A 22,552-nucleotide genomic window follows, 5' to 3' on the forward strand; every position below is an offset into this window, starting at 1 on the left:
CAGAAATAGCATGAAATTGTTTATAATATTCATGGCACATTATATTAGCTGATTATGATTTTTTTACACTTTATGATATTCAGTCAAGGCATTTTAGAAAAGGAATCAGGTAGTTTTCTGCTTAAAAGAATGATTGAACAGGAAAACATGGATTTTGATATCAGATAGGCCTGGATTCTATTTATACTTCCATTACAGTGCAACCCTGAACAAGACAGTTTATCTTAATCCTCAATTTCCTCTCTTTAAAATGGGTTTGACAATACCTATAGCCCACAGAGTGATTTTGCAAATTACATGGGCTAAGATACGGGAAAGTGCCTAAGGCTAAACTTAGCACATAAAACACATGAGAGTATTCTTTTCCTCATTTTCTATCATTCCTGTGAGTTTTCAGCACAATCACTCCTAAAATTCAAGAGATTGTAGTTTAGAATTAGTTCTAACATTTTCCTTTAAATGTCCCCCCCCCAATACAAACACACCACAAATGCATCAAATTATTGGGCACAATTTTAAATATGATCATATTGGATTTAGTGGTCTACCAGTTTAAATTTATTTCCATTTTAAATGACCTGGCTTAGAAAAAATGATCAACTCCCTGATTATATTAGTTTAAAGAAACTCTTTAGCTCTAAAATTTCCCTAAAACCAATTTAGAAGTGATAGAGGCTGGAAAGGGGAGGAGTAACTAGGTTTTAATGGATCTGTCCCTGGTGCTGAAAGTGAATAAAGTACCTAAACTCTCCTCATTTAGATGCAGTGGAAGGAAAGCCAGCTTCACTTAATGAAAAACCTGAGCTGCACTTAGATTTCAAGAAAGTGGCACTCAGGAATTCCCAGAATGAGGAGCGGTCATCTTTGACCAAGCTCAAAACTTTAGGACCATCCCAAGGGAAGAGAAAAGGGGACCTCTATCAGCCCAGCCCAGTGGTCAAAAGCCTATCAAAAATTGATACATAATATTTACATCTCATTAACGCATAGATATCTATAACATTAGCTAACGAAGAAGCTCAAAACAGCAAGATGCTAACTCGAGGCTAAAGGTATTCTAAGGCTGGAAACCAACCAGATATCATCTATGCCTTTTTTGTTGCCTCTCCTCTAACCCTTAACTCTGGTTCCTATTTTAATTCTCAGTATATTTATCCAACCCTATTAGACTAAAAATTTCTAGAGAGCAGGGAATCCCTCACTCAATTTCTCCTAGTTGTTGACCTCAGTAGAAACTTGCTCACTGAAATAATTCAAATAAAATTGTTCAATCAAGTTAAATTAATCAATGTTGTTTTGGCAGTCAGAGAAAGCTTATTAGATATATGAGCTAGGATTTTAAGAGAACCTTGAAGGACAGAAGGATTTTGAAAGATGGAGAAAGGGCAAGGCCATGCTTTCTGCTTTTTAGGAGAAAAAAAGCAAAGCAAATATTTGGACCTGGCCACCTCAACCTACTGGTGGCGTGGTGAGCCCAGACACCCAAATAGCGTCTTTCAAAATGTTTCTCCCTGAATCGATGCATGAAATATCCCTCTCTTAGCCCTGAGTCCTATGTTTATTCAAGAAAATTATTTTGCATGACTTTTTTCCTTATGTCATGATTGATCATTTTTCTACAAGACTCATGATGATATTGAGAGCCTACTGAGTTGGCAGAATATCCTGAAAGACTCAGATATCCAATCAGCACACTTTTCAGAGGGGATCATCTACACACAGCAGCGTGCCTCTTTATCTTAAGCAACCTATTAGGACTTGCCACACACATGTGTTCTCTCTTCAACTGCAAGTTCAAACTATCTGTCGAAGTCTCCCTTTGTGTAAACTTTCTGTGAATACAGTGTTGCTCTGCATAAAACGGTTTTTTGATCAAAATAGGGCTGAGTCCCAGGAGATATTTTACGGAGGCATCCCTGCAAAAAACAGGGGACCCTCCCCACTCTGAAAGGAAAATGCTTGCTACACTTTTCCCTTCCCTGCATCTGTTTCCATTCTCCAAGAAATCTTACCTAGATGGCATCTTTTAGGATGGCAGAAGCACCCACCACTTAGAAATATATCAGGGTTACTGAGATTAGGATAGTATAAAGTGATGATAAACACACTATGCTAAGTACTACCCTAAATTGCAGCCACCCAACTTTCCTTTGCATGATCCTGCTATGTACAATGATTTCATGGTGGATATAGAACAGTTTAGATTTAAGATATATGCATGAAAATATTTTGTTGTTTCTCAGGCAGAAAATGGTGGTGTGATTATTGAAAGCTAATGTTTGACATACTTGCTAGACCAGAGAATACCCTTGTTTCTAACCTTTTCAAACCAAATAAGCTTTTCCTTTGGGTCCACACTCCTTCCACACCATGATCAATCCCTCTGGCATCTCTGAGCCATACTGAGCCAAGAGACTGATTCCAAATGTTAACAGATGATAGAAATCCCCTGCCCCCAAGCAGGAATACTTCATTTATTTGACCAAGAAATTTAATCCGTGTGAAGGAATGCCCTTGTCCCTTCCAATTTAACAATAATCAGAAAGGCATTGGTTAGGAGCTGTCCACTTAAAATGTAGTGATGGATATTTGACCCTAAGAAAATAGAGATGCAGTCAGACATTTATCTACAGGCTGTTCATCTCACTGCTATTTACAAAAGTAAAAATTTTAAAAACCTAAATGTCCAGCAATATGGTACAAGTTGAAGTTTCAGCCATATGACAGAATTCTATGCAGCCATTAAAATGTCTTATAGCAATATTAATTGACATGAGAAAATGCTCATAATCTATTTAATGGGAAAAATGTTTATCAAAGAGAATGTTTATTATAACCCTCAATTTTAGAAAAAGGCAGTGTATAAACATTGTATATGCACTGCCAAAGCCCTCCTGCCAAAGACCACCAGGAACATGCCAATAATTGAACAAGCTGGCTTTATTTTTCATTGCAGCCAGGGAGAACACGCACCATGGAGAACTGAGGGGCGTCTCAATAAGAAGGTGTTAGAGAGGACTTATCATAGGATTTGGGCTCGTGTTAATGATTTGGGGTAAGGTTTAAAGCAGTGGGGCTGGCTCTGGTTTGGATGCTCTCGGGAAGCAGGCATAGTTTTCTGATTGTGTCTTACTAAATCTTCATCTAGAGGGAGAGAAGACTAGAGCAAGGCTAAAGCTGTCATTTGTTTTTCAACACACCACAACAGTCACTCATATTAGCCAGGGTAGGAACACGTTTGGTCATTTTTGTGGTTTGGACAAGGTTCCTGTTTTGTCTGTGTTCAGACATGATTATGGAGTGTTCCTAATTTTGTCTGGATCCATCACAGTTACAGAGTGACCTTATCTGCCATTAGTGTTTGGGGGAATGGTTTTTGCTCAACAGGAGAACACCAAAGCTTAGTTGTGAGCAGGTCCTAGCAACCCCAAGTCCCAGCAGATTATACCAGGCCAGCTTCTGCATGGCAGGGACTGACTTTCTTTTTCACATACACACATATTCAGTCAGAGAAAACTAGAATTGTAACAAATATCATTTACTGTTTGTGATATTCCAGGCACCGTTTTAAGTGCCCCACATTTTTAACCTATTTAACCTTCATGGCAACTCTATGTAGTAAGTACAATCAATATTCCCATTTTCCAGAAGAGAGAAGTGTGGCATAAAGAGGTTAAGTTACTTATCCAACAAAAGTAGTAGAGCAAGGATTCAACTTAGTGGCTATAGACCAATAGCCTTAACCTCTACATTATGTTGTCTATGTGTACAATAAATTATTAATAGAGGTCACCTTTGAAAGGTGGTGAAAGTACAGGGATACAGGTGTCTTTTTCTTTTTCTTGTTCTTATTTTCTAAATTTTCTACAATTAATATGTATTAATCTTTAATCAGAAAAAGGAATAATTTACAAATGTACTTATGGCAGCTCTGTACCCAAGCCAAGGTCATCGTCCTAATGCAAACTCAAGTCTTTGGTGGTGGCAACGCTCCCCTGAACGCCTGAATCAAGAGAAGACGAATCAAATCGGGAGGAGGCAACGCCCTCTCTGCGCGCGCGCTCTCTTTCTCTTACTCCAACTCAATTTAGACAATACTAACTGGATTTCCCGCATTAAAAAGTGGCAGGAAGACCCACTCTCAGGCCGGTCCGTGTGTCTGAGTTAAAGCCGGTAGGGTAAGTTCCCCCCAGCATACAGAAGAACAATTAGGAACCGAGTTGGGAGGACTAGAGGCAAATGCCTCGGTCTCAAAGGGAAGGCCCTTTCCTTGTGGGAGAAAACACCCCCAACCGGCCCGGTGAGCACCGCTGGGTTTGTCCCGCTCTAGGACTCAGCCCAGGCACTGAGAGCGGGGATGCCAGCTCTTCAGCCCGCGTGAAGGCTTGTATTAAAAGGCCGAAAATTCTAGGGACGGGAGCGAACCAAGGTTAGGAGGGAACCATTTGGAGGGACAAAGACTTCAGAATGCAAAGAGCTTTGCCGAAATGTTAAAGGCTTCCCAGCAGACCTGTCGGCTGGTTTCCCTTCTCTTACTTCTGTCGCTGCGCTGGCACCAGAGCAACAGGAAACATCTTTGTTTGCTCCCCGCGCAGAGGCCGACTTTAGGCCTCCTGAGAGGTGCCCACCCACCAGCTGCCGCCGGCTCGGCCGCAGAGAACAGTGCTCGCAGTAATTCCCACTGCCACCGTACCCCCCTCCCTCCGCCGGCCCTTTCCTCCTCTCCGTGTGCCCCGGCCGAGAGCCAGGCGAGGCAACCACCCTGCCATTTAGCACCTCGGCTGCGCAGTGGTGGGTGGTTTCCCAAAGCGTGTGCCCTCGCAGCCGCTCGCGCTCGAGTCGCCGCTAGCAGGGGCACAAGTCAATGAGGCTTTTCCCTCCGCGATCATCGTGAATCAGCAAAGCGCTGCAGAGCAGCGGCGTCTCCGCGAGCAGAAATTAAGATGACGGGGGAAGGGCACAAGTGGAGTGTTGCAGGGGAATTTCTAGCCCCTCCCGGGAATGGCAATTCTGAGGGGGTGGGGGGGAGCGTTGTCGGCTGGAAGCTGCTGGTGAACCAGAGGGAGTCTTTGGAAATAGAGAGCGGTGTGGGGAACAGCGAGGGGGAGCTTTGAAAGTGGACGAGAGTACGGCTGGGTAAAAGGACCTAGGGAGCGCAGGCAGAGCTGAGCGCAGGCAGAGCGGAGGGTGCGCCCCCGGGGTGGTGGGCAGCGCAGCAGCTGCTCGTGTTGCTGAGGGAATATAGGACGGAGGGTCTGGTGTGGGGAAAGGGAGAAGAGGAACCAAGAAAGGAGGATTTCCCGGCCCACGACTTCCTGTTTCTGACGTGCAAGTTCCCAAGTTCAGTTTGAGAAGTGGAGGGCCGCTTGGCATTGGGGAATCTGGGCTGGGAACGTTAGGGAAACACCTCCCTTAGTCGCGGTCTCCCATCCCTCTCCCTCTCCTTCTCCTCTTCCTCTCTTCCTCCTCCTCCTCCTCCTCTTCTCCCTCTCCCTATCCCGTCTTCCTTCAGCTTTGATTAATATGCATGCCCATGCTCAGTAGTGCGGGCCACACTCCAGGGACCGCGCCTCCAGTCACCGCCGCGTCTCGCTTGACCCTTGGCACTAAAAAGCTAAGCAGGAGCGACCGGAGGCGTGGGATGGGAAGGCCGAGCGCTCAAAGCGCGAAGCCTGGGGACCCCTCTCCGCGCCCCGGTCCCCACCCCCCTGGCCGGACGGAGCGCCTCAGCGGCCCAGACTCCGAGATCCCGCTCGGTCTGCGTTGCAATGGATGGACCCGGGGATTGGAGCGCGCAACGAACCGCGCTAAATTGTACCTGTGCGTGGCCGTTCCCGCCGCCGCCGCAGGTCTATCCCGGGCCCGAAGCCGGCGCCCGCCTTCTCGGGGAATTCTCTGGAGGGGGTGTGCGAGGGGAACCACAGTGGCTGCCTTCTAGCTCACGGCTGGCGCGCACAAGCACACGCCCAACTTTGCCGAGCCGTCGGCGCCCCCCGGGTACCCCCGCGCCCCCTGCGGCTCGGCACTCTCGGAGACCACATCTCTCCAGGTCTGAGATAAGGTGTCCCCCACTCCCACACTCGCCCATTTGAGGAGGAGAGGGCGGGGTGGAGGAGAGAAGAGGAGTAACGCTACAGACTCCCTAACCAGCTGTTCACAAACACTCTATGCCCGCAGGGGCGCCCGCTCCAGCCCCGCCGCACCAGGTCCCCCAGACCCGCCAGTGACGACAGAGAGAGGAGGAGGAGGAAGAGGAGGAGGAGGAGGAGGAGGAGGCGGCGGCGGCGGCGGCGGCGGCAGTGCGGAGAGGCGGGAGTCCGGGAGCAACAGAGCCCTGGCGACCGGCGGCTCCACCGACTGACCATCATTATCAGCACTTTTATTACTGGGGGACGGTGTGGGGAGGTTGAGGGGCGCGCAGCAGAACTGTCCAACCCACTCTGGAGTGACCCTAATTGAGAGCGAGAAGACTCGCCAGAGGCGCCTCTGGAGTGGACGTGCCCCAGACGCACACCCGGACTCTGTGGTCCCGCGGAAGCTGCAATGTTGGGGATATTTTAAATGGCTCTTACTTGAGAGGAGGCGTGATTTCCACGTTCGAGCGTCTTCGCTCCCCACCCCCTCTCCGCACCAGCCAGTGCGCGCCACCACCTGAGCCTGGCGAGAGAGCCTGGGCGCACGCAGTCTTCAGCCTCTTCCTTTCCGCCTCTGGGGGGATTCGGCTCTGAGCGGGTCCGCCCGACGACCCCCGGGAAAACTCTTTACTTTTTGTTTGGAAAATCGGGGCCATTTCTTTATTCATCTCTGGGTCTCCCCGGAGGAGGACAGGGGAGGGGAGGGCGTGCGCGGCGGGCCGGGCCGGGGGAGGGGAGTGCGGGGAGGGGAGGGGACTGGGTGTAGCCTGGAATTCTCCGTCCTCGTGCTCCTAGGCTGGCGCGCAGAAGCTCCCCGCGATAGCGCCGCCGCCACTCCCCGCGCCACCCCGTCGTTGGCCTCGGGGGTCGGGTGAGTGGGGTCATGACGCGCCGCGGGGGCTGCCCCGGGCACCTCCGGCGCTGAGCCGGGACGCTGCCCCGCCGCTCCGAGCCCCTCTGGCGGGGAGGCGGCGGGGGGTGGGGAGGGCGCACGGGGTAGGGCGGGGTGGGGGCGGCGCGGAGGCCGCCAAGCTGGGGGGCTCTCCGGGCCGGCGCGGCCGCGGGCAGGAGGGCGTGTCTCCGGCCCGAGGGGACCCTCCCGAGGCGCGGCGCGGGACTCCCCGATGGTGGTGCCGCGGCTCCGGGAGAGCACCGGGTCTCGCCTCCGCCGCCGCCGCCGCCGTCGCCGCCGCCGCCGCGGGCGCCACCACCGCCGCCGCCGCCGCCGCCGCCGCCGCCGCCCGAGCCCGCGCCGAGCGTGCGCCTCGCCCTCCTCCCGCGCCCGCTCTGCTCTAGGATGCTGCGGCAGGTTCTGCACAGGGGCTTGAGGACGTGTTTCTCCCGGCTCGGCCACTTCATTGCCAGTCACCCTGTCTTCTTCGCCTCGGCGCCGGTGCTCATCTCCATCCTGCTCGGCGCCAGCTTCAGCCGCTACCAGGTCGAGGAGAGCGTGGAGCACCTGCTGGCGCCCCAGCACAGCCTCGCCAAGATCGAGCGCAACCTCGTCAACAGCCTCTTCCCGGTCAACCGCTCCAAGCACCGGCTCTACTCGGACCTGCAGACCCCTGGGCGCTACGGCCGGGTCATCGTCACCTCCTTCCAGAAAGCCAACATGCTGGACCAGCATCACACCGACCTGATCTTAAAGGTGAGAGGGGGGCGGGCACGGGCAGCCTCTGCGGGCGCCGCTGCCGCGGTTGGGCTGACTGAGCGCGGGGGTCCGGGCTGAGAGCGCCGCCTCTCCCATCCCAGGCGACTGCCGCAGGGGCTCTGCTGCACCGCGCGCCCCTCGAAGGCCGCCCGGAGCCTCCCAGCCTCCCGGGCGGGGAGCGTCCGGGTCCGGGCCCGGCCCTGCCCTGGCCGCCGTCGCCGCCACCCCGGCAGCCGCTGCAACAGTTGGGGCGGCGGCGGCCACGGTGCTGTGGTCCGTGCGCTTGTTTTGGTTGCAGTGGTCTTGGGGGCGGGGAGGCTTTGGGGTAACTGGGCCAGAAGGAACCGAACTAGAGAAGACATTCTAGAAAGTCCTGCTACTTGAAAACAAAATACTATCTTGGGGGGATTCAGAGACCCCTCTCCCCTGTCCTCATTTCTTCTCCCTTCCTCTGACCCGGGAGTGTTTTGGAAAAGGCTGCTCGGAGGGGCTGTGAGCGGGATGGTAAAGGAAATGCCTCCCATCCACCAGAAAGAAGTATGGTCCTGGAGAGAGGACCGGGGCTGCCCTGCTGCCCTCTTCCCCGGGCGAGGTAGCCATCTCTGACTTATAGGGTGAGAGAGAACGTTTGTAATTCGCAGTTGTTTCATCTTTCACAGTAGCTCCTCTCCTTTGAAATGCAAAAAGTTCTTTGGGAAATGAGGGATTCGACTGATGCACTTTCATTTGGGTGTATTTGGGCGTGAGGGTGAGGGGCAGAGCCAGAAGGGTGAGGACAGAAGCCACGCTGTGTGGCCCTGAGAAGAGCACAGGAAACCGAGCAGCTGCTTAGAGGGTGACACTCAAAGAAACAGGCTGTGCTGTCAGCCTGAGGTGGGAATTTGATGTAAAAAGTGAGGTTAATGGTGATAACTTTCAGGAAGTTCCTAAGGAAAGCAGAGGAGTGAGGACTAGAGTTGGAAAAGTGGAGACCTTGGGAGAGAAAAGCAGAAAGAGGTGAGAATGTTCCACCCAAGCCCTGGTGGGGATTCTGGGTCTTGTTTACTTAAGGTACTCCTCTGGGGAGGGCAGACAGGAACCAGTCCCAGCTGGAGCCCTGGGGCCCAGGGATGGAAGGTGCTGGTTTTGTGTGGGTCTCTGGTCCAGATCCAGGCTTGGAGGCTGGTTAGATTTCTAGTCTACTTATCCCACCGGGAGTCAGCCAGTGAACCTGGGGGACTCTTTCCTTCTCTTTTACTCTACAGGTAACCCCCTAGAGACAAGCTAATTTTCCACCCTGTATTTGTTGACATGTTATCAATCAGCAATTAGTAATGAGCAGAATCTGACTAGAGGCTCAGTGGAGTCAGGACCTTCGCACATTGGTGGCTCGTGGTATTTTCAATGGCACACACAGCATCACACATACTCACCTCAGAACCTTAGTAACGTTAATCCTGAGTTGTTTGCTTTTTTCATGATTATGCTTCCAACATCGAAGTGGTTTTTTTTCCCCCCGATACTTTAGTTACCGTATTTTGACACACAGATAAATACTGCTCCAAATGCTTTCCCAAGAAAACATGTAGTAGTTTCATCATAGGCTTAAGGAAACTATAATTTAGCCAGTCCTGACATTTAGAAGGCTGCCCCATCTTTTGATAGATGAGCTACTAAATGATGTTTCTCTTTGTTTTTGTTTTTGTTTTTTGTTTTTTGTTTTTTGAGGTGATGTTTCCACTGGCTGGTTTTTTGGGTGTTTTTTCCCCCTAACAAACCGTCACGCCACTCTGACGGGCAGTCACCAGTTCTGCTCACTCTCAAGGTTAATGAGACATCAACGGGCACATAAGATGTCTTTTCAACTGGACCGTTTCTCTCCTATTTGATTTTGATCTGTTCAGGACAGAAAACCGTATTAGAAGAGAAAGTTGGGACTGGAGAGCCAGGGAGGCTGGCTTTGCCTTCATATCTAAAGGGTAACTTTAAAGGACGGCGGTCTTGTGAGTGAATTGTTTTAAGAAATGGGATGGTTTTTCAGGTTCTAGGTTTCTGGGGAAGATCAAAACCAAGTGGCATAGTGGTCAGAACTCATTTCTAGCTGATGGCTCTCTGGTGAAAATGAATTCACAGAGCTTATGAAAACCCAGACTCATGAAACTGAGGGAACTGCCTTCAATTCTATATATCCATCTTTTTCTTCTTATATCCAACGCCTATATTTGGTAGGTATGGAGCAGGGGGACAGAAAAATGGACCCTCGGTAGTCATGGTACTGTAAAGTGTGGGAACAAGCACTTACTTTTTTCCTCTTTTTTTCTATTAGAGACATGAAAGATTTGTCCTTTACACAAGATGTTAGGAGTGAAAGAGTCACTGTTTCCGCCCTTACTAGTGTTATTCTGATACTTTGTTGCTGGCACCAAGGAGAGCACTGACAGTTAACATTGTACCCAACACCGGCCAGCCCCTGCCTGTTTTATAACATCGCACTGGAAGTAAAGTGGACACAGCATAACCAGGGCTTGAGGCTTTCTCATGCCCCACGACAAAACTGAAGGAAGTAACTTGCAGGGCTGTGTCACTCACTCCTCGTAGTGCTCCGGGGTTGTACCTGTTCAGTGAAGGCGATCCTCCTGGCAATATTAGTCCAACGACTTTCTGATCAAAAATAGACTGGGAAGGGATGATGACAAAAAATGAAAATCCAGGTTGGTTTTTTTCAAAAACATAATTGAGAGTATCACAGAAAAAAATAATCCACCCTTGACAACCCAGCTGATCTGCTTTGCAGGAGCTTTCTCAAATTCATGCAAGTGACATGACTGCCATACTCTGACCTCTGCAGCGTTAGAGTCTGACCACAGACTATGAGAGAGGTGACTCTCCCTAGCAATGGTTTCCTCTGAGGCTTCAGACTCTAACGCTGCAGAAGCAAAGATGTAATTCTGGGTGAAAGTAGGTGGGGCCTGATGGTACTGGCAAAGGATCAACCATTAATTTCTGAACCCCTTTAAATACATGTTGATCTTCAAAAGTCTTCATTTCACTAGAATATTAAATTTAGCTCATTATTATATTTTAACAAAAATCCATGATGTTCATCTCAGAGCAAATTTCAGAGTAGTGCCTCCCGAGCTTTTAGGGATATGTTTCTTCCTGATCACCCAAAGTGAAGTGTAAGCAGGTCTTAGTTGATAACTGATCTGGCTGTGACCAAGACAATACTTGATTTGTTCCATCTGTGTAAAGAACCAATTTAGCCCATTCCTTATAATAATGATATCACCTTTATAACAGCTTATAAGTTATAAGCATATAGTATGTTTAAATACATCAAACACCTAAGGGTAGGCAGGAGAAATGGTGTGATTCCATTCTACCGATGAGAAAACTGCGCCTTAGAAATTAACCGAATTATCTATAGAAAAAAAGACAAGGACAGAACCAGGACTGTGACCCAGGGTTTTGACTCCCCGCCCAGTGCTCTTTTCACTATCATTTACTGCCTCCCATATGATAAACTACTTGAATGATTTTAAATGTACATTTTTGGTATCCAAATGAGGTATATTCAATCAAAGTCTCATCCCCATCCTATACCGTTGTTCTAACAGTGGCAGTTGGATCATAAGGACATTCTCTCGACTGATGCTGCCTAGTGTCAATGGAAATCCACTTACAGAAACTCTACATGCCCAAAGTAAAGCATAAGATACTTGTAATTAGCAATATACAAAGACAGAAAGATAGACTATTTTGCTGGAAAAAAAAATCTCTGGATGATTGAATGCAGCGATTTCCTGTTTGAGTGCTGTTCGTTGGCCAGGTCCGGGTGAATTCAACTCCAATGCCTCACTCACACAGTTCCTGGCACAGAGTAGACCTTCAGTAAATATCTGTCCAAGGGACCTGCCCTAGTTTGCTCAGACGTTTACGTGATGGGCAAAGAAAATTCCACAGAAACTACTCTGAAATGTATTTTCAAAATGACATTTTTATGTGTACAACTTTATAGGCAGATTCTAAGGCTTCTCTTTTTCCAAGATACCATTCTTCCTTTCTCGTTTTCCAAGATCACCTCTGTAGTCATATCAAAACACTTTTCAGTTTTGCAATTGCATAGGGGCGTCTCCTTTGCATAACGTCCTCTTTTTCAGGGGGACCTCATAGGCTGTTTTATTCTAAACCAAGGGAAGGACACATACTCACTATGCAGACATTCTTCCTTTTACTGGGGAATCTCATTTTGTTCAAATATTGATTTCTACTTTATTTAAACTTTTCATGTTTAATTATATTAAGGAGAATTAAGTTGCAAAATGAGATTGATAGAATTTAACTTGGAATTATTTAATTCAAGCTTTCCACGAAGGGCAGCACAACAGCTAGCTCAGGGTCACAAAGACCTGATAGCTGGATCAAGATCCCAATTTTTCCAAATACTGTCTCAGCACTTTCAATCATTACAGGAATCGCCATTATGTCTTTCTCTACAGTCTAAGGATCGGCAAATTCCAGCCTATTTTTGAGTGTAGGAGTTTTTACATTTTTTAAAGATTGTAACAAAACAAAACAAAAACAAGGAAGAATATGAGACAGAGATAGTCTAAGACTCTCAAAGCCTAAAATATTTACTCTTTGGTCCTTTACATAAAGAAGTTCCTATACTACATTCCAAAACCCCCTTACCGGAGCAATTTCAGGAAGTTAATGCTGTTAAGTAATCTCTAAGGCAGTGGTTCTCAATCAGGGGCGATTGTGCTCTGCACGGGACATTCAGCAATGGTTGGAGACATTTTAGCTCATCACAACCAGGGGTGAGTTGCTACTGGCATCTAGTGGGTGGAGGTCATGGACGCTCTTAAACATCCCCTGTGCGCGGGACAGCCCCATACAGCAAAGAATTCTCTGGCCCCAAATCCTGCTTGAAAGGGTTCATGTGTGTATTTCTTTTTGTTTTGCTGGGATTTTTTCATCTGCATTGATTATGTAAAATAAAAAAATGCCAAAGAGAAGTTCACATCCAAAAATCTTACAGAAGTTTGACTGGGGACAAATACTACAACCTGTGAGGAGACGCTCGCTCGGGCAATTGGCCAAAGACCAGATTTTCCAACGTAACCTTCGCCAAGATGCACTTATCTCGCTCGCCTAGAGCTCTGTCCTTTATGGTCTAAATCCCAATGTAGAGGAACCCAGGAAACTGAATACGGTCTAACTGCTTGAATGATAAAGCTGCTGAATTGCTGCTGGCCTTGGGACTCGTCAGAGTGCCCACTACTGGCAGGCCTGACCCTCAGTCCGTAGCAGTCACCCACTAGGCCGGGCTTCTCCTGACACTGCGTAAGACCCCACTGTGAACAGTGACCTGCCGAGGAGACAGGAGGCCGTGCTCTGTTGCCTAGTCCAGCTGCTTTGCCTTTCTGGACATAAAATGACAAACGAAGAGCTTGCATCCAAAGGACAGGGGATCAAAGACCCTTGGGTTTGGAAGGCACCTTAAAGGTCATCTCCGCAGACACTGGAATGTGCTCTTAGCATCTCAGGGTGCTTTGTCTGGTGACAGGTGCTATGATGCCTTGGGCAGTCCTGTCACTTCGATGAGTTATCCAAGTGGCATGTACTCTTAGAGAAGATTGAGGCCAGGCCTGAAAGGGCAGCATTCGTGCATCTGCTGGACCAGCCAGTTGCCTTTTGCACTTTATTTTTGCACTAGGAGCAAAGTAAGGAGAGGGTGAGATCTCGTTTCATTCTCCTTGCATTTCATGGGAGGTGCATCTGAATAATCCAAGTTCAGTATCATTCTAGGGTTGTCTGACTTCTAAGCACATGTCATTTGTGTGACTAGTATCCTCCAATGCCCACTCTGTTTGTCTCATTTAGATTTGGGGAGCAATCTTTTACTTGCCCATGTAGATAAGCATTTGGAACAAACTTTGGGTAAACTGCTAATTTAAACTGAAATGTAAATATAAAGCTGTAGTGTGAGAGGAAGCCCACCTTTTTAATGACTCAGAGTATCTTGACAGATGCCATATTAGAGTTGGAGAAGGATGATTATTTTTTTTTAACAAACACAAAGACTGAACCTCTCAGAATTCACCAGACTTACAAACCTCATCCAACAGCTGAGCATTTAACCGGTGACTTCTTGTGATAACTAAGAGAAGAAGTAAGCTAAAAGAAGTTATTTGTTTCCTACCTGAGAGGTTGCAGCATCCCTTGGCACAGGAGCTAGGGGATCTGATCAGCTCTGACTTTGTGGTATATGCCAGCTGGTACCTGACTTTGGGGCTCAGTATGAGCCCCAAGTGATACCTGAGATAGGCTTGAAGCAGGCCTTTGAAGTCACACTGCCTGTGCTGCTGCCACATGCCCGGAAGGCCACAGAACTTCCGAGGTACCCTGCCAGACTGATTTAATGACCAGCAGGGGAGGTGAGTAATCTCTAACCTTTAAAAGACAAAAAAAAAAAAAAAAAAAAAAGGAAAATCAACACCAGTTGTTATTTCATATGGGAATAATATGTCATGCCTTCAACTTCAGAAGTCATATTTTGAACAAAAGAAGGCAATGAGGGAACAGGGAAGTTATTTTTATCTTCTTGCTCTCCAGGAAATCCTCTTGAGAATATTGTTTCTGGTATTTTGAAAGATCCCCATTGTTAGGTCTTCTACTTTAGGTTTAACTTGTGGGCTTCAAGTACAGTCGAGATGAGGATTTGAGTGCAGGCAGTTACCTTGGGGCATGATATTCAAAAACATCGGTAAGGAAGTGAGGACATGAAATAGGGAGTAGCAGGAAGCCAGTCAAGGGAGTGTTCTCAAGCCAGTGTCCACTGCGGGCACCCAGGGCTCAGTCTCACTGGGGAACTCTGGGAGACACTGGATAACCTCCATCCAAGTTATCCCAACTGTGGGTGAAGGACCTGGATATTCTTCTCCCAAGTCTCCAGCCATCATTAGTTGATCCGGCTGCAGCCCGGCACAGTAAATAAATCTCTAGCAATTCCAGATGCTGTATGTGTTCCCATAATCAGAATTGTTTTCCGTTGTTGTTTTATAAAAGCCACAGGCAAAGAGCTGCAGGTGCTCACGGTGAGCAGCCTTGACATGTAGAGGTGAGTGTGAGTGGAGAGAATACAGGTGGAGCCCTGAGAGCATCTGCACTAAGGGTCTTACCCCCATCTAGAGATATACCTCTAGGAGTTTAGGGCCCACATTGCTAAGGGATGTTCATCCCTTCACTCAACAAGATGGCCATGACCCAGGCAAGAATGACCCAGCATAGCTGTTCAGTTATTCTTGAAGTTGATAAGTAACTGCCATTTTCATTTTTGCCACTGGATGGTGGTAAAGATGATTCCAAGCTGGACCTGGATGCCACCTGGATTTGTGGTTTTATATCAAGCCCTCACATTTGAGTGGCCTGTGTCCAGCCCCTCTTCCCTTCAGGAATACAGGAGGAGCCTTCAGGCCCCCCTTTCACAGCCCCCATCTTCACACATCTACCTGTGTTGTTCTCCCCCACTAGAAGTGCACCCGCTGCTTACTATGAGGTCAGACTCACATGTCTCCTACTTTGTGAGGCCTTCCCAAATTCATGGCTCCCTCCCTCCCTTAAATCTATCTGGCTTTCAGTTGTACCCACATTCTTTAATGCTTAACTAGATACTATTCTATAATTTGCTCTATTGTCATGTGATACTTTCTCTTAAGATCATAAAGCTCTTCAAGGGCAGGACCAATGTCTTATACTCCCACATCTCTCCTAGAAACTAGTATAATGTGGAATGTACAGCAGGTGCTTAATAAATTGTCGCTGGTTGATGGCTTGTAGGATGGAAAACACGCTCTGCCTTCCCTATTCATTTATTTTGCTTGAATATAATTTTGCCGGGTAGCATGACCATGTGATTTCTTTAGATCTGTCTTCACTTCTCATCCTTGATAAATTTTGGTTTCAAACTTGATGATACGCAATAAGCATCCATTCTGCCTTAGGATCTGTTGATACTTACTTTATATGGGGAGAAACTCATACAAAGAAAAACCAAAACCAAACGCCTGACCACCTCTTTTGGTTCAAGTAGTTTGGAAAGGTGTAAATTGACCTCAGTCTCCAGTGGTCCATTCCCATCCGGGAGGGCAGAGCACTCTGCAGTCCCCAGCAAGTACCGTCAAAGTCAGCTCTCCACTACACGTGTCCTTATGTACATGAAGTAAAGTCTCAAAACATTGGCCTAACCCATACTCAAATGTAAACATGAAACACATTTTTTAAAAATCAAGGACGAGTGGTTTTCCCAGCTGTAGCATCAGTGTTCAAGAGATCACCATTCTGATGTCATTCAGCTTCGAATTTCTCAAGAGGGAGCCCAGGGTAACAAAGACTTGTTCTAAGAGGTGAACTTAGAAAATGATGCTGGTACAAAATCAGTGTATCTCTGGTGAGTTTAACAGAAACACTAGAACTGTTAATTTCTCAGCATTAAAGGGGAGATTCCTTTGCTCATTCTTCCATGGGCTCCACGAATTTGTCAAATACCATGGCTTTGTCAATTCCTTCCAATTGTCTCAATAAAAACCGCATCTCTGCTATACAACTAGCATAAGTGCTCAAAAAAAAAATCTTCGTAATACTCAGTACCTTAATTTTTTTAGTTTTGCACTGTTGTCTCGTTTTTATTCTGGTCTTGGTATAGCATGTAGGCAAGCGGTCATGCTCAGTAAACTGACTGCTCTTAGGCTCTTTATGTCCACACATCACCTGGGCATCTCGGGAAAATACAGATTCTGATTCAGCCTGGGGTGGGACCTGCAATTCTGAATTACTAACAGGCTCTCAGATGATGGTGATGTTGCTGGTCAGTGGCGCACACTTTGAGTAGCAAGGCTCAGAAGCTTCATGCTTGACAGGGCTTTGCACGCAAAGGAAGCGTTCACTTCTTGTCGAGAAGTATCTCTGGAATGAAAAGCTCTGGGAGTCTGTGGGCTCCAGCTTCAAGGTTCTCTTCACCGCTCCTCACAGCCCAGCATGCCAGAAAGGGATTCTCCAGCAATTTAGGTGAGCGAGTTGATAACTCTCCTCTCTCACTTAATTGACATGACTACACTGTTTCCCTGGGAAATCTTCCCCACATAAGTAGATCCACAAGCACTTCAAAGGGAAGAGTGTGTCAGAATTGCCAGAGATCAGGAGAACCAGGCCAAGTGATAATAAAGCCCCTTGAAACTGTGAAATGTAAAATTTTGCTGACTGGGGGTTTTAGTCATTTAGGTCAGTGCATTTCTCCACCTTCCCTTGTCTAAAATTTCTTTTCATAGGGTTATAAAAGAAATCTACAATTATTTAGGATCAAAGAAAATTTCTCTACTTTCCTGGTTCTCTATGCCTAAACTCTTCAAACAAAACTAACCTCAGTTTAAGTGAAGATTAGCAATTTTTCTCAAATTTGAATATGTTTTGGAATTCCCTGGGAATTTTATTAATGTTCATATTCTGATTCAATAGGTCTGAGACAGCAGGCCTGAGCCTCCGCATTTCTAACAAGCTCCCAGGGCTACTGCTGCTACTGCTGGTCTGAGAACCGCACTGACTAGATCAGTGGATTGGTGGACCTGAAGAACCTTTGTATAATATATCCTGACTAATTAGTGCCATTTAACTGCCTCCATAGGCTAAAGCAGTGGTTCTCCACCTTGAGTAGGTATCCCCTGGAGGGCCTGTCCGAACACAGATTTCAGATCTCACCCCCAGAATTTCCAATTCTGTAGGTCTGGGGTGGGGCCTGAGAATTTGCATTTCAAACAGGTTCCCAAGGTGATGCTGTTCCTGCTGGTCTAGGGACCAAACTTTGAGAACCACTGCTATAAAGCATCCTAGTAATTAGCTGCCAGGACTAATTCTAAACATGCAGTTTCTCTCTGTCTGTAGAAACCTGGACAACAGATACAGCAGGGTGAAAAAGTTATTTGTTCAGCCGTTAATTTTGAATGATGCTGTCATTCAAAGGAGACTACATAAGCCTGAACCTTTAAGTTTGCGGTTTAAGGCAAGCATATTGGACAGAGGGCCCTGCCCCTGCTGCCTGTCTCCAGGAGCTGGAGTTTAGGAGAAAGGGGCTGAGTAGAAGAAAGGATGCTCAGAGATGAGGAGGAGAGAGATAGCCCCCCACTCCACACACATGCAGTGTGGATGTTGTTACTACCATCACTGTGTGATGGCCAAAGCTTCCTTCCTTCCAAAGACTTCCCACACAGGGTCACCTGCCATTTGCCTTTGCAGAAACATAATTTACATCAGACCAGAAGGCGCAGCAGGTACAAATAGGAGCGACATGTTGTGTTTCTGAGACAAGGACCCAGCTCTGTGGTTGCCAGAGGTGAGGTGTCCATGGGGAGGGCCCTGGCAGCTAATGTTCAGTTTCAACTACTGACTGATGTCAGTTCTGTTAGAGAGAGGTGAAGTCGAACTGGAGTGAAGTTCAGTGAGTACTGATTTTGGCATAGTGGAATTAGCATTGTTTCAGAGCCCCGAAGTTCTGTGTTTGAGGCTGTGAACCATCAAAGTGTCCGTGATAAAAGTCATTTATCCTCTCTGGGGTCTTCATTTCCTCACCCATAAAATGGGATCAGCAATATCATCATCATGGTGTTGGAAGACAGAAGGAGATATAACGTGTGTAAACAAACTTTGTAAAGTGCAGCATGCCTAAAGCCACACAAACCTCCCAATATCTGCACTGAACGCACACGTGTTTGTCTGGGGCAAGAGAACAACCTCCTGGGGATTCCCAGGGGAGAAGACTAACCACCTTAGTCACTCAGTTGACACATTCCAAATCACCGTCTCCTTTTATAAAAAGTGTCTGTACAGTCCGTGACTACCTTTTACTAACCAGAAGCTTTGTTGACATGGCCTTGTGCTCCCAGATGATGTAATATTACATCAGTCTATATTTTTACTTTGAATTACTCAAGGAGAATTTTAAAATAGCATATCTGATCACCTATCGTCTACACTTCTAAAGCCTTAGACCTACACTGTCCAATTCAAAAGCCACTAGCCACATGTGGCTATCTGATTTAAATTTAAATTAATTAAAATAAGAAATTCATTTCCTCACTTGCACTAGCCACTTTTCAAGTGCTCAATAGCCCACATGTTCCTGTAATGGACAGAACAGATAACATTTTCATCATCAGAAAAGTTCTATTCGACAACACTGCTTTTCACAAATAAATAACCGATGCATCATACAGCTTAACTAATAAGCAGAGGAATCAAGATGGAAACACAGATCTGGCTTCTAAAGCGTCAGTAAAAAATTAACTCCACCACATTGCCCCCAAGAAATACAGAAATAGATGAGCAAGGCATGGCCCCTGGTGCCAGATGCCCTTGAAGTAGTATTACAATCAGTAACAGAGTAAAGGAGGAGCTTTCGGCTTCAGCTTCGACATGTAAAGAGCTTGGAAGTTGTCATCCCCATCCTTAAAACAGGAAAAACCTAGACGAACTGAAAATCAGTGATTTTTCTCGAGCACATCAGAGAACTGAGGTCACAGGGCAAAGTGCCATCCCCAAATCCATAGAGGCATGGAAACAATCTGCTGACCTGGAGCACATGCCTCTGGTAGAAACATTTAAATGGTAATTTTGACATACTGCTGGCAGGGAGTGGAAGAAAAGTAATCCTCCTGAAATTCACCTAGTCTTCTCCATAACGAAGGGCTACTCTCCAGGGAAGAAGACTTTGCCAGAGCACAATTCTGAAACTTTATCCCAGGTTCCTCCTTCCCACTGGAGCCCCCTTTAGCTTTTGTCTCATGTAAGTTGGGGGTGCAGAGTCCACAGGTGTCAGGGCTTCAAGGAAATAGATTAGGAGTGCAGCAGCCAGGAAAGGGAGTAGGAGGCAGGGGAAGAAAACTATACCACTGGAGAAATATCTGTGAAGGTCATAGCCCCAAGGCACAGGCCCACTTAAAGACTGAGATTTCTTCAAAAGATTATATACCATTTACCCTCCCATCACCTTACCACCACACCAACAGGGCTCCAATATAATAATAGTGGATTATAGCCGAAGAGCTGCAAGACACAGACTCTCTCTGAGGAGGAGTACTTAGGGAAGCCAAAGTTAAGAGGAAAGACAAAAAGAATGACAATAGAGAAATTTGAAGCTTCTGGTACCTATAGCCACAACAAACATTAAATACGTCCTAAGTCCTTACTATAAAATTCTATTTACCTAGTTCCTACTAACTGATACAACATGTCCAGCTTTAGAGAAAAAATTACAAGGCATGCAAAAAAGAAAAAATACATAGTCTGAAGAGACAAAAGAAGCATGAGAACCATACTCAGATATGACACAGATGTCAGCATTATCACACAAGAAATCTAAAGTAACTATGATTAATATGTTGTTGACTTTAATGGAAAAAGTAGGCAACATCAAGAACAGATAGATATTGTAAGCAGAGAGATGGAAACTCCAGATAAATCAAAAGGAAATGCTAGAAATCAAAACTGTAGCAGAAATGAAGAATGGTTTTGATGGACCATCATCAGTACACTCAACACAGCCCAGGAAAGAATCAGTGAGCTTAAATACAGGATGAAAGAAACTTCACATATTGAAACACAAAGAGACAAAAGAGTGAAAACACCCCAGAACATCCACGAATTGTAGGACAATATCAAAATAACATACACGTAATTAAAATGTCAGAAGGAGAAGAGAGAATGCAACAGAAGAAATGTTTGAAATAATAATGGCCAAGAATTTTCTAAAATTAATGATAGACACCAAACTACAGATCCAGGTATCTCAGAGAACACCAAGGAGGACAAGTACCCATAAAAGCACACTTAGGCATATCATATTCAAACTACAGAAAACCAAAGACTAAGAGGAAATCTTGAAAGAAGACAGGGGATTGGGGTGGGGGAACACCTTACATATAGAAACAAAGGTAAGAACTACATTAGACTTCTTATCAAAAACCACACAAGCAGGAATAGTGGAATGAAATGTTTAATGAGTTGAAAGGAAAAAAACTCACCAACCTGAAATTCTGTAATTCCACAAAATTATGCTTCAAAGTGAAGGAGATACAAAAACTTTCTCACACCAAAAAAAAAAAACACTGATGGAATTCATTGCCTGCAGACCTGTTCTGCAAGAAATTCTCTTCAGCAGAAGGAAAATTACATAGATCAAAAACTCCGATCTATATAAAGAACAGTGTTAGAGAAGGAATAAATGAAGGTAAAGTAAAATCTTTTTAGCTTTCTTATTCTTAATTGATCAAAAGATAACGGTTTAAAGCAATAATAGTAACAATATATTGATTGACTATAACATATGGATAAGTAGAATGAATGTCAGCCATGTCACTAGGGACAGGAGGGAGGAATTGGAACTACTGTGTTACAACTGTACTACATATGAAGCATTACAGTATTATCTGAAGGTGAACTTAGATTAGGTATTGATATATATTGTAGGTGCTAGGGCAACCACTAAATTTTTTTTAGAAAAAGAACAAATGCAACAAATAGAGAATAGTTACAACTATGGTAGATATTAATCCAACCATATCAATAGTTACTTAAAACATGAATGGTATATACCAATTAAAAGGCAGTGACTATCAGAGTGGATCAAGAGAAAACAAGACCCAACTCTGTGTTGCCTACAAGGAACCCACTTTAAATATAAAGACTCAGATAGGTTAAAAATGAAGAGATAGAGAAAGATGTACCATGCTAACACTAAGCAAAAGAAAGCTATTATTAATTTAAGATATGGCTGACTTCAGAACAAGGAAAATTCTCAGGAATAAAGAGGGGCATTACATAATGATAAAAGGATTAATTCTCCAAGAAGACATAACAACCCTAAACATGTATACACCTAACAAACAGAGTATTAAAATACAGGAGGCAAGAACTGATAGAACTGAAAGGAGAAATAGACAAACCCACTATTATAGCTAGAGACTTCAACATTCCTCTGTTAGTAATTGATAGAGCAAGCAGGCAGAAAATCAGTAAGGATATGGATGACATGGACAGAAGTAAGGGCCAGGATGTCTAATACTCTGGGGAGAGTCATGACCCAAATTTTATAACGACAGTTCTTATAGAAGTATAGAGATTAAGTTGGAGAGGCAAGATATTGGAGAGGGGGAGATCCCCTCCTCCACCCAGGAGACATATGTAAGTTTGTAAGCAAGAGGCTTTGAGTAGAAAAGCTGCAGAAGGAGAAAAGATGGGGGCTAAATTAGACCACCATTTTCCAAAATGTGCTTTAGTAAAAATTTCCTGTGATGCGGCAAAGAAAATTGGCTTCTGTGACCAAATAACTTTGGGAAACAATGCATGTAGTAGCCCCATATTGAATGCACATTAGCATATCAAAGGCTTTTAAAAGCTCCTCTGTAAAGAAATCTATTTAACTCTATCCAGTTCAGCATTTCTGAAATTCATTTGATCATGAATACTTTTTACTTTTTTGATGACCCTTCTTAACAACCCAAGGAACTAATGTGCTTCAGAATATAGACTGAAAATACTATCCCAAAAATAGGGAGATGGTATCAATAGGATTTGAGCTTCCCTGGATCTGTGAGTAAACAAAGGGAAAAGGGTGAAGTCACCTTAGAAGTTGCCCACCTGGGTTAAGTAGAAAGAGGAGAAGGATGTTAACCATAACAGGAAACAGGTGGAAGAACAAATTTGGAAGAAAAGATTCAGCTGTTGGACATATGCCAGT

At 45.7% G+C, this 22,552-nt stretch overlaps 1 protein-coding gene across 2 annotated transcripts in view; it reads left to right on the forward strand.

Annotated features, from left to right (window-relative positions):
• The first annotated feature begins 6,886 nt into the window (after positions 1-6,886).
• Positions 6,887-22,552, forward strand: part of PTCHD1 (patched domain containing 1) — a 55,260-nt gene continuing 39,594 nt past the window's right edge. Inside the window, exons 1-2 of one of the 2 annotated variants that reach the window (XM_082376906.1) lie at positions 6,887-7,005; positions 7,431-7,782. In XM_082376906.1, coding sequence (XP_082233032.1) covers positions 7,432-7,782 — 351 coding nt within the window. In that variant the 5' untranslated portion in view covers positions 6,887-7,005; position 7,431. Of the gene's footprint in view, positions 7,006-7,163; positions 7,783-22,552 lie in introns of those variants that run through there. The other variant, XM_082376905.1, reaches the window with a different exon arrangement.

This window comes from Balaenoptera borealis, assembly GCF_965194805.1.
Source record: "Balaenoptera borealis genome assembly, chromosome: X".
NCBI classification, from domain to species: domain Eukaryota; kingdom Metazoa; phylum Chordata; class Mammalia; order Artiodactyla; family Balaenopteridae; genus Balaenoptera; species Balaenoptera borealis.